Source organism: Saccostrea cucullata, unplaced genomic scaffold (assembly GCF_032062105.1).
Source record: "Saccostrea cucullata isolate Sc308-1 unplaced genomic scaffold, CSIRO_AGI_Scuc_v1 ctg10555, whole genome shotgun sequence".
NCBI lineage: Eukaryota > Metazoa > Mollusca > Bivalvia > Ostreida > Ostreidae > Saccostrea > Saccostrea cuccullata.
This window is the reverse complement of record NW_026936100.1, coordinates 55,160-68,457: the sequence shown is the minus strand read 5'-3', so window position 1 is coordinate 68,457 and position 13,298 is coordinate 55,160. Positions and strand designations below refer to the sequence as shown.

General features: G+C 36.0%; 1 protein-coding gene across 1 annotated transcript in view; it reads left to right on the top strand.

The window, feature by feature from the left end:
• Positions 1 to 4: 4 nt before the first annotated feature.
• LOC134244748 (uncharacterized) overlaps positions 5 to 13,298 on the top strand; it is a gene marked incomplete at its 5' end in the record, with an annotated part of 48,216 nt that continues 34,922 nt past the window's right edge. Inside the window, 2 exons of the mRNA XM_062726997.1 lie at positions 5 to 644; positions 6,140 to 6,445. Coding sequence (XP_062582981.1) covers positions 5 to 644; positions 6,140 to 6,445 — 946 coding nt within the window. The remainder of the gene's footprint in view (positions 645 to 6,139; positions 6,446 to 13,298) is intronic.

Below are 13,298 nucleotides of genomic sequence, written 5' to 3'. Positions count from 1 at the left end.
ACATACTGTGACTCAAAATGGTGATGTGATTTATATAGACAGTGACCGTAACATCATTAAACTGTCTAAAGATAAAGTCAAGACGACACTGATACCATACACATCACCATGGAGACCATACAGTGTCTACAGCTCCCCCTCCACTGGACACCTGCTGGTCGGGATACGTAATGATGAAACAGCTACAGGCCAGGTAAACCGTTACACTAAAACAGGTAAACACATACAGACCATACAGCACGACAACACAGGTCAGGGACTGTATAACTGGCCTATGTACATCACAGAGAACCGCAATGGAGATGTTATTGTGTCTGACTTCCTCCGAGGTGTAGTGGTGACAGACAGAAGAGGGAGACATCGCTTCTCCTACACAGGTCCTCCATCAGGATCAGGACTATGGCCACGCGGAATCTGTACTGACGCGCTGTCACACATCCTGGTGTGTGATGGTTACACCATCACAATACATATCATTGATAAAGATGGTAACTACCTGACACAGATAGATACAGTACAACACGGGATAGTCAAACCATACGGCCTGAGTTATGATGACATCACCCGCTCTGTCTGGGTAGGATCATTAACCAACAACACAGTGAACATCTACAGACTTATCTATGGAGGGGAGGATCTGACTGGTAAGTTATACTGAAGTATTATTATATGTTTGTTTACAATGTTTAGTGTGTACAATATATTATAGTCATTGTTTTGTGTGTAATTACAAGACATTACGGAATTATCATAGTCATGATAGTGATAACGTTTAAGTGTTAATACATTACATGCTTAATTGAATTCTAACTTGTGTTATGTAACAAGAAATGTTTTTAAGAAAGGATATTAATAGATAAGTTGTCAAATTAATAATGATTTGATTTTCATATTAGATTTAATGAGACATGTTAGAGTTATTTTAATGTGTACTTAGTTGTTAACTTTGTTGTCTGTGACAAACAATTCCTGATTTTGTACAGATTGTCTAATGATTTGTTAACATGGTTAAATAACTCTCATTGATTCTGTCTTCTATTTGGGTTAACATGATATTTTTATATTCCTCTGCTAAATGGTTTGTAGGTTAAATTTATAGATCACTATAAATGTCAGGAAATGGAAAAATAATTGTAGAATTGGGGTTCATGAGTGTTGGAGGGGGGGGTTAATGTCATAGACCTTATCATTAGATAATATATACTTTGAATACGTCATTCAATGTGTTAAAACAAAGTTTAATCACATTGACTACAAACATTTTGTACAGTACTGACAGTGAGATATAGACACCATTGATATGAACACAGCTCTGTCTAGGAATGTTGTGTATTTCTGTAGCAGGTGTTCAGTAAATCTACACTGTGTACTGGGGTGACATTTTACATGTATATTACATGGAGATTTTATGGTTAAAATGAAACCAATGCCAGAATTATAGAGTCATATCAGTGTAACCCCCCCTCCCACCCCCAACTTCACCACACACACACACACTCCCTCACCCTCTCCCTTCCTCACACACACACACACAATTTTTGGGGGTAGGTTTGGGTGGGAAGGAGGTGTCACACAGTGTCTCACTTTATCATGCTATTTAATCTTTTTCTTTTAAGTACTGTTTTAGTGAAAAAACCCTTTTTGTTCTGTATTTACACAATGCATTATGTTACAAAGTGATAATTCTCAGAAAGAAAACAAGCAATTGTGATTTGATGTGGCCCCTGGGCCTCTTGTTAAAACTTCTTAAGGTTGATAAGATGACGCAGTTAGTTTTTAGCTCTACTGATCAGAGACCAGAAGAGCTTATGCGATAGTAATGCGTCCGGCGTCCGTTCGTCTGTCTAGCTGTCCGTCTGTCTGTAAACAATTTTTCAAAATGCTACTCCTCCTACAGTTTTGGTCTGATTTCAATATACGAGGATACATAATTCTGTGTATCAGTTTTTGATTTTGATAAACGGTGTTGCCATGGTAACTAAAAATAGAACTTCTGTGAAATTCCTTTATAATGCTACTCCTCCTACAGTTTTGGTCTGATTTGAATATAACTTGGCACACAAGTAGACTACACTAAGATACATAATTCTGTTTATTGGTTTTTGATTTCGGTAAAAGGTGTTGCCGTGGTAACTAAAAATAGAAATTTCTGTGAAATTCCTTTAAAATGCTACTCTTCCTACAGTTTTGGTCTGATTTCAATATAACTTGGCACACAAGTAGACTACACGAAGATACACAATTCTGTATATCATTTTTTGATTTCGATAAAAGGTGTTGCCGTGATAACTAAAAATAGAATTTCTGTGAAATTCCTTTAAAATGCTACTCCTCCTACAGTTTGGGTCTGATTTAAATATAACTTGGCAAACAAAAGACTACACTAAGATACATAATTCTGTGTATTGGTTTTTGATTTCGATAAAAGGTGTTGCCATGGTAACTAAAAATAGAAATTTCTGTGAAATTCCTTTAAAATGCTACTCCTCCTACAGTTTTAGTTTGATTTCAATATAACTTGGCACACAAGTATACTACACTAAGATACACAATTCTGTATATCGTTTTTTTATTTCGATAAAAGGTGTTGCCGTGGTAACTAAAAATAGACATTTCTGTGAAATTCTTACGAAATGCTATCCTCGTACAGTTTTGGTCTGATTTCAATATAACTTGGCACACAAGTAGACTACACTAAGATACATAATTCTATATATCGGTTTTTGATTTCGATTAAAGGTGTTGCCATGGTAACTAAAAATAGACATTTCCCTGAAATTCTTACAAAATGCTACTCCTCTTACAGTTTTGGTCTGATTTCAATATAACTTGGCACACAAGTAGACTACACTAAGATACATAATTCTACGTATCGGTTTTTGATTTAGGTGAATGTTGTTGCCATGGTTACTAAAAATAGAGATTTCTGTAAAATTGTTTCAAAATGCTACTCCTCCTAAAGTTTTGGTCTGATTTCAATATAACTTGGCACACAAGTAGACTGCACTACGATACATAATTCTATACATAGGGTTTGATTTCAATGAAAGATGTTGCCATGGTTACTAAAAATAGAAATTTCGGTGATTTTTTTTCAAAATGCTACTCCTCCTACAGTTTTAGTCTGATTTGAATATAACTTGGCACACAAGTAGATAACACTAAGATACATAATGCGGTATATTGGTTTTTGATTTCAATGAACGGTGTTGCCGTGGTAACTAAAAATAGAAATTTCTGTAAAATTGTTTCAAAATGCTACTCCTCCTACAGTTTTGGTCTGATTTCAATATAACTTGGCACACAAGTAGACTGCACACTAAGATCCATAATTCTATGTATCTGTTTTTGATATCGATGAATGGTGTTGCCAAGGTTACTAAGAATAGAAATGTCTGTAAAATTGTTTCAAAATGCTTCTCCTCCTACAGTTTTAGTCTGATTTCGATATAACTTGGCACACAAGTAGACTACACTAAGAACATAAAGAGATTTTATCAAGGATCATTATTCTATTTATTGCTGTTGTTAAGTTTCAATTCCCAACTGCTTAAGTACTTTTCTCTTCCTTTGCTATAAGTACAAACCAGTAGAGCTTCAGTCTCGATAGAGACTTCTGGTTTATTAGCAGAATAGCTCACCTGAGCCGTAGGCTCAAGTGAGCTTTTCTGAACATTTTATCCGGCGTCCATTGTCCGTCCGACTGTAAACTTTTCACATTTTCAACTTCTTCGTAAGAACCACTGGGTCAATATTAACAAAGCTTGATACAAAGCATCCTTGAGTGATGGGGAATTCAAATTGTCAAAATGAAGGGCCAAGTCCCCTTACAAGGGGAGATAATCAAGAAAAGATGAAAATAGGGTGGGTTTATTAAAAATCTTCCTCTTAAGAACCACTTGGCCAGAAAAGTTGAAACTTATGTGGAAGCATCCTGGGGTAGTGTAGATTCTAAATTATTAAAACCATGACCCCCAGGGGTAGGATGGGGCCACAATAGGGAATCTAAGTTTTATATAGAAATATATAGGAAACATCTTTAAAAATCTTCTTCTCAAGAACCACTGGGCAGAAAACCTGACACTTATGTAGAAGCACCCTGGGGTAGTTTAGATTCTAAATTGTTAAAACCATGACCCGGGGGGGGGGGGGGGGGGGGGGGGCACAACCACAATAGGGAATCCAAGTTTTACATTGAAATATGTAGGGAAAATCTTTAGAAATCTTCTTCTCAAGAACCAATGGCAAAGAAAAAATGAAACTTGTGTGGAAGTATCCTTGGGAAATGAAAATTCAAAACTATTAAAATCATGACCCCTGGGGATACTAAGGGCGGGGTCACAGTAGGGGATCCTAGTTTTACATAGAAATGCATACGAAAAATTCTCTAAAAATCATTTTCTCAAGAATCAACAGGCCATAAAAGCTGAAACTTGTGTTGAAGCATCATGGGGGTAGTGTTAATTCTAAATTGGCAAAATCATGACCCCCGGGGGTAGGGCGGGTGGTGCCACATTGACACAATAGGGAATCCACGTTTAACATAGAAATATATAGAAAAAAAAATTTAGAAATTTTCTTTCTAAGAACCACTGAGCCAGTAAAGCTGAAATTTATACGGAAGCATTCTGGGTAGTGTTGATTCTAAATTGTTAAAATCCTGACCCCAGGGAGGGGGAGGATATGGCCTCAATATGTAATACAAGGGGGGGGGATTCTGGTTGAAAAAAGGCATCTCCAAAGTTACTCAGGTGACTCATGTCACCCATGGACCTCTTGTTTCATGTGTAAAAGACATAACTATTTTTCTGCTACAAAAGTAGTATTTTATTATCTATGTTTGTAAACTTTAAACAGAGGAATTAATTTTTTTTTTGACAAAAAATGTTTAATTTTGTCACAACTGACCTCAAGTTGTGATGGGTTCTTTAAATTTGTATTAACAACCCAAAACAAATAATATTTTGGATGACCTTCTGTTCACCAAGAAATAACAAGATTCATAATAATTAACAATAAATTTATCTACATATGTACAATAAACATGAAAACGGCGAAAAGTTCAATCATGGTCATCACTGGACACATTCACATTCACACCACGTCGCAATGTATGGTCCACCATATTGTCCCTTCGGGTCCATCATATCCTAAAAGTAGCCTCACCACATACACCAATCCTCCCGTCCAGAACAAAAGCTTAATATACAATTTTGGTCACCTACAATTTTCATAGGGTTTTCTAATAAAATATTCAAAACACACATCTGTTCAATATACTAGATTTTACAAACAAATTACAGAAGAATATATTTTTGCCGTTTAACAAGTAAATGAATTAGAGCATATTAAATATATACATACTCGCTATATTGCTAACAGTTTTCCAAAGAAAATTGCTCTTTAAAGCTAACAACAAAAATATTGCAAAGTGTAAAAACTTACTGAGCTGTGGCATTTTATACATAAAAATCATACTTTCCGCCCCCAGGTCTTGCTCTCAACACTGCTACAAAACATCCTTGAATCCCAAGATCACACAGCAGGGGAAACAGTACACACCCAAGATCACACAGCAGGGGAAACAATACACACCCAAGTTCATGAGTAATATAAAAGCACACAGCCAAGATTACTAAGCATGGGTAAAGTATAACTCCCGGCATCCAGACCTTATCTGACAAACACTAGCCAACACCCAGTATATAAATAACTGACCAAACTACTCAAACGGGCTAGACGAGTATACGTGTGATAAAAATAGAACAAGTACAACTCAGTGACCAATAGTGCATAAACGAAATAAACGATAACTCCTAATGCCCAAATAAAGATAACTCTTACCAATACCTGTACAATAAGCTAATATTAATTATTAAACATTGACACAATGTCACTTGTGACAAATTTCAATCCTTGTTCATAGCCCATGACGTAAATCATACGACCAAAGCCATAATACCAGATAATATTCTGAGACTGATTTAGAAAAGAAAAGATATCAAAATAACAGATCTAGAGTATATATTTTTTTTTTCCTGGAACACCTGTAACATGCATTTTAAAAAAATTCAAATTCTAGTGCTTCATATATATTTGTTCTGATGTCCATTCTGAGAACATTCTGTTTTTGTTATAGATCCAGACAGTGATGATATAAATAAAGTGGATGAGTTGAAGAAGTTTCTGAGGAAGGAGAAGACAACTGTGTCCCATGCCAGAGGAATAATTGTTGGCTGTGCTGAGGCTGGAAAAACAACGCTACTGAAGAGATTAAGAGGGCAAAGTCAAACTGTCAGCAAAGCTACAAAGTCGTCCAGGGGACTAACAACATTGCTGAAGAGATTAAGATGGAAACGCCAAGATGTCAGTGAAGTTACCGAGTCCACCAGGGGACTGGAAGTCCATCAACATGTCTTCATTGTTAGAGATGGAGTTTTAGAAGGTAGAAAAAATTCTGAGACATATTCAAAGGACAAATGAAAAAGACACTTTTCAAACAGAAATACCTCTTTTGAGTTTTTGTATGAAACCCAGTTTTAAAGAAACTATTCATCAAAATTTATATGCTGAATACACATGTCACATGTATACACATGTTGCCTTACTAATGAAGCCTGGGCGGGGCATTCATGTCCTGTGGACATATTTTTATGCCCCGCCATGAATATGGCCGGGGCATATAGTGTTTGTTATGTCTGTCTTCCGTCCTTCCGTCCTTCTGTCCTTCCATCACACTTTGCATTTAGCTCTGTTCAAAGCTAAGTTTCAAAGAAACTATCCAAGATATTTTCATCAAACTTCATATGCTGATAGATATTGATGAGAGCTATGCAACTGCATCAACATTTTTTGACCTTGACCTTTCCTTTGACCTTGACCTCACTTGAGCCGGGGGTAGGGTGGGGCCAAAATGGCCGATCAAAGTTTTACATAAGAATATATAGGAAAAATCTTTAAAAATCTTCTTCTCCAGAACCACTGGGCCAGGAAAGATGAAACTCATGTGGAATCATTCTCAGGTAGTGTAGATTCAAGTTTGTTCAAATCATGAACTCTGGGGGAAGGGTGGGGCCCAATGGCCGATCAAAGTTTTACATAGGAATATATAGGGAATCCTTTTAAAATCTTCTTTTCAAGTACTTCAAAGCCATGCTTATAGTGATATCTATAGGGAATCATCCTCAGATAGTGTAGATTCTAGTTTATTCAAATCATGACCTCCTTGGGGTTAAAATTCAACCCCCCCCCAGTAAACTTTCAGTTCTGATCTGATATGTGCTTTTTCCTAACCAATTGCTCAGGTGATCGATGTGGCCCCTGGGCCTCTTGTCTTAAATTAGTGTTTAGCTCAGTTTTAAACATACCATTTAAGATGGTGTTATCAAACTTCACATGTTAATATAAACTTGCCTGGATGATGCATCTACGCAGTACAGTTAAGGCAACACATGAAAAAAATATGGTAATGAAGTCATAATGAGGTCTGACGTCATGACAGTTGCTCCGCCCTGATTGATCCATATAAGGAAATGGTGCTCAAAATAACAATTTACCGATATCTGCAAGAATTTGTAATAAACAGCAATATCTTCATGTTGAAATAGAAAATAATTAGTGATTTTCTCGTATATATAATAGCATGTCTTTAAAATAATTCTCTTTTAATTGTGTCGTTTGTCTGCATTCGGCTTCAGCCAAGCGCTTGCACTCGGTGACACGGAATGTTGTTTACATCTAAAAACGTGGCGACATCAGCTGAGATTTGCAGTGGATTTAAATGCAATAACCACACAATCTTTAAAGAAAATAGGGATAAAATAAGAGACACGACTTTGTTTCTTCCTTTTACGAGAATATGAGGACATTATTTCGGAAAATAGCAGAAAACTGAGACGATATGCACCAGATCCGTAGATCCATCACTGCACTGAAATTCCAGGCCAGGTAGGCCCCTATGTATACGCATATGTAGGTACATGTGTAGATCTAGAATATGTAGACATGCTTTTGTTAACATAAAAAACCCGAGTGTGCTCATGTTCATTTCACATCATATCACAGTCAGTGAAAAACTGTAATGCAGTGCCTTGTGTGTAACCCCCCCCCCTACTAAGTTGCACACATTTTAGAATTATTAAAAATTAATTGCACTAAATATGTACTGAGTTCCTGTAAATTAGGTCATTTTCTCTGAAACAATATGCGTAATAATGGAGGTCATCAGTAACAAAAATTTAAGCTAAATTAAATGATATGTTTTCATTGTTCCAGTCAATGATTCACTAGTGGCTACAGTAGGCCTATACAAGCTATGATGTCTTTTGATATATAAATACACAATTAAAAAAAAATATCAGTATTATTGTGTTGAAAACATAGAAGCCCCACTTCAGATCTATGGTGAACCGTTCACGGTAGCCTAGTGGTAGAGCGTTCGCTTCGTGATTGGGAGGTCCGGGTTCGATTCTCGTTCCCGGCGCCGCGTCAAACCTAAGACGTAAAAATAGGTAGTGACTGTTCCTTCGCCAAGCGCTTGGCATCAGAAGTGAAAGTCACGGGTCTTTCGGATAAGACCTTAAAAACGTAGGTCCCGTGTCACAGTAGGCGCTGGCACGATAAAGAACCCTCACTGCTCAATGGCCCTGAGTGCCGAGTATAGGTCTAAATTTGAAGCCCTTCACCGGCATACGGTGACGTCTCCGTATGAGTGAAAAATTCTCAAGAGGGACGTTAAACAATATACAATCAATCATACAATCAGATCTATGGTTGTAATTTTCTAGAATTTCTAAAGTAATGAAAAAAATATTCATTTTTTGTTTAGATTACATGTACATTAAATTATTTATATAATATTTTTATCATTGTAGCTGTCAAGAGTATCAGGCTTAAAGAATGAATAAATAAAAAATGCATCATTTCTCCACAGGGTATGTATACTTCTAAAGCATTTCACATTTTTAAAGTTTGCATGTACTTTACATTTTTTTTCACTTTGGTAAAGGAGAAACTCCGATAACTATTGTACTAAATGTCAGAAGTTTCACTTTCCCAGAGAAGTTTTGTAACACATTTTTTTTCCATTTATATGAATTACATAAATTCACTACAGTATACAATGTAGCATAGTTTTTTGTAAAATGTAATTCCATTTTATTCTACAATGTATATTTAGTAATTTCATAGCATATAACTGCATATTATATTGTGTTGTAGGCATAGCTATTCCTGTGGACTAATGGATTTATTCAGGCAGGAACTTAATCTATCATTTAAGGAAAATGGTATGCTCAATATTAGCTATTAACCATACAAAGTTTTGATAATAAAACTAACAGAAGAATTGAAAACATGTATATGCATTCTATGTTAAATGTTTCAATGCATTTTTTAATTTCATTTTTTAAAACACAAATTACTTTCAATAATGGTATTTCCTGATTTTCTCATATTTTCAGAATTCATTTTATCCACAAGAACATGAAGTGATGGAAATAATTTGCACCTGCCCAGCATTCCTAGGCCTACAGTCTATCATTGGATTTGAAAAGAAATGTTTATTTAATAAATTTTCTAGATAAACAAAATAATTTGACTTTTTAATTTATTTACTGTTCATGTGTTGAAAAGGCCATTAAGATTTGAAAATCTTAACTTGCATACTATTTTGTGTGGAGGGTACTAATGTCCATAAAGATCTTATTTCCAGCATGTGTATTGTGTTCATTTATTTTTTAATAATATTAAAAAAAACCCCAGAAGACTAGCTATCCTCCTAATTGATTCAAAATAGGATAGGGGACCACCATTTGATTCTGAGGGAAAGGGGGGGGGGGGGGGGGCAGGCAGTTTTCCAAATCAGATTTTTTTTTATTTTCATGTCAATGAAGGACAGATTAATATTTATTTCCGATTAATAAAATGAAGGACAGATTATTTGTTTTCCCCTTCATTGAAAAGTCTAACATGAAAAAAAAATGTTTAAAACTCGGAGATCACTGATCTGCAAGTATTTATTTCTAAGATCTGCCAGCCCCTCCCCTCGGAATAAAATGGCTGTCCCCTTGACAAATACAGGAGTATAACCCAATCCTTTCTTATTAGTTCCTAAAACTTAAAACTTAGTTTATATCCCTTAATTACCAGTAAGCGGTCTGAATAACCGTCTGATTGAAAGCGATCGTAGATCTGAACATGATCTCGTATGCAGAAAGAAAAAAAAATATGAAAACAAGTTTGTGTACGATAGGCGTCGGAAGCAAATGAAAGGGGGCTAATTGAAAGGGGGAGGGGGCTTAACCAAAAGAAAAGGTAAATTCAAATGCCTACATTACGTACATGTATATAATTTGAAAATAAGTATGGAGGCTAATCCCCAGCCCCCCCCCTCCCCCCACCCCGTTCCGACGCCTATGCGTACAGTAGTGTGAGAGGGGAATAGATATATACTTAATTATTAATGAAGGCTATATTTTAATTAACCATTTGTGTTCTCCTAAATATATCGGCAATATTTAGACCTGTTTGTAAGTAATACTACATGTATATACACATCATTGAGGAAATGCGTGAGGTTTGAAAGACATTTAATGTACACAATATATGGAGAACGAATACACAGAAAAGAAAGAAATGTCAACGATTTTTATGCATACCGTTTGATAAAGTAAAAAAAAGGAGTCCAGCCCTGTCCGCATGTATATTTATTTAAAATTTACGAGGTAAACAAACTATATCAAGTACTCAAGAGTTATCTCCCATGCTGGGTCAATGATGCGTTTGAAAACTAAAATTAGATTGACTTTTCCAAGATTTCAATTTTTAATCAAAAAGTGCAAGGGCAAGGCGACAATCTAAAAATTAGGTTTTTATTTTAAATTATTTATTTTATTGTATAGTTTTCAAAAAATGATGCTCATTTCTTTGTAATCCTATAGTTAATTTATAATTCGCGATGAAATTAGGAAAATATCCTATTTTTCATACATTACTGTCTGTTTTAGCTGAATAACTTAATTATATCGAAAAACTAACTGAATGAGCATCACTTTTGAGAAAGTATAGATACATAGTGACAACATAAAACATTTTGCAGTTAATTTTTTGTTTGCCTTGCCCTTGCACTTTTTGGTTAAATTTGACATCTCATTTCTTGACCTAAAATCGGAGCCCACGTGACTTCAGGGGGTCACATGATGTCAAAAAATACCGATGTGAAAAGCGATGGACATACTCTTCAAGATAAGAAATAGCTATTTTAACTAGAGTGTCTTTCTCAAAAATAAAACTGTTAAACATTATATGTATCGAATTCCGTTAGTTTTTATAGAAAATGTTGCCTTAACTGTACTGCGTAGGGATGAACACTACCAGACTTGCTTCGGATACTGGATCTGACCTACATTTTCCAGATGAGTGACCAGGTTTAAGTGTTTGGAGCAGGTCCATTCCTCAGGAACTAAAAGCCCTACTTGGACCAAACTTGCATAGATTATGCATTTAGGGATGGACAATACCAGACTTGCTTCAGATGCTGGATCTGACCTACATTTTCATTCCCAAGTAACTATAAGCCCTACCTGAACCAAACTTGCCTGGATGATGCATCTAGGGATGGACACTACCAGACTTGCTTCGGATGCTGGATCTGACCTACATTTTGATTCCCAAGTAACTATAAGTCCTACCTGAACTAAACTTGCATGGATGATGCATCTAGGGATGGACACTACCAGACTTGCTTCTGATTCTGGATCTGACCTATATTTTGATTCCCAAGTAACTATAAGCCCTACCTGAACCAAACTTGCATGGATGATGCATCTAGGGATGGAGACTTCCAAACTTGCTTGGAATGCTGAATCTGACCTACATTTTCATTCCCAAGTAACTATAAGTCCTACCTGAACTAAACTTGCATGGATGATGCATCTAGGGATGGACACTACCAGACTTGCTTCGGATGCTGGATCTGACCTATATTTTCATTCCCAAGTAACTATAAGCCCTACCTGAACCAAACTTGCATGGATGATGCATCTAGGGATGGACACTACCAGACTTGCTTCAGATGCTGGATCTGACCTATATTTTCATTCCTAAATAACTATAAGCCCTGCCTAAACCAAACTTGCCTGGATGATGCATCTAGGGATGGACACTACCAGACTTGCTTCGGATGCTGGATCTGACCTATATTTTTCTTCCCAAGTAACTATAAGTCCTACCTGAACTAAACTTGCATGGATAATGGATCTAGGGATGGAGACTCCAAACTTGCTTCAGATGCTGGATCTGACCTATATTTTCATTCCCAAGTAACTATAAGCCCTGCCTGAACCAAACTTGCATGGATGATGCATCTAGGGATGGACACTACCAGACTTGCTTCGGATGCTGAATCTGACCTATGTTTTCATTCCTTAGTAATTATAAGAATATAAGCCCTACCTGAACCAAACTTGCCTGGATGATGCATCTAGGGATGGACACTACCAGACTTGCTTCGGATGCTGGATCTGACCTACATTTTTATTTCAGGGTAGTAACTATAAGCCCTACCTGAACCAAACTGATCAAATTTTATACACATACAAATTTTCATGTTGCTTTACTAATATATCCTCGGCGGGGCATTCATGTCCTATGGACATATTTCTAGTTAGTTCTTACAATGTTCAATCTAGAATATTCAATCATCATATAATAAATACTGTAGATTCCTAAATATACACGTGGAATTAATTATCGCGTAATTTTGCAAGAAGCACCACAAACGAAATTAAAGCAGCTTAATCCGAAACAGGCACAATTATCTTAAACAATAAAAATACGTTATTACGTAGATAATATATAAAAGTAAATAATAAGATTGATTTAATTGTTTATTACAACAATCTCTACATGGAAAACATAGATCAAAAACCTTATTGACAAACAGAAGTTCCTGACGGGAAGTTAAGATCTGTTGTGAAGTACTTTTGACAAAAATAAATTTATTGATTATATTTAGGCCATATAAAACTGAAATCTTGGTTCTCAGGCCCGCGCGCATCCGTTTTGAGGTAGCCGCATTGCCGATTTTTTTGTAGTTTTGATAAAATAAAAAGTTGGTATTGCGGAGACCGATCTGGGAAAAAATTCCGACCTCATTTGTTTCATAGTTTATTATTCAAATATCACTTCCGGTAGCCATTTATAATGAGATTTTGGCTACGTCGTTTGAAAATACATTCGAGGATATTACCTACGATGTTTACACACTGTTAATCAATGGATAAAGCAGAAATTTTGAC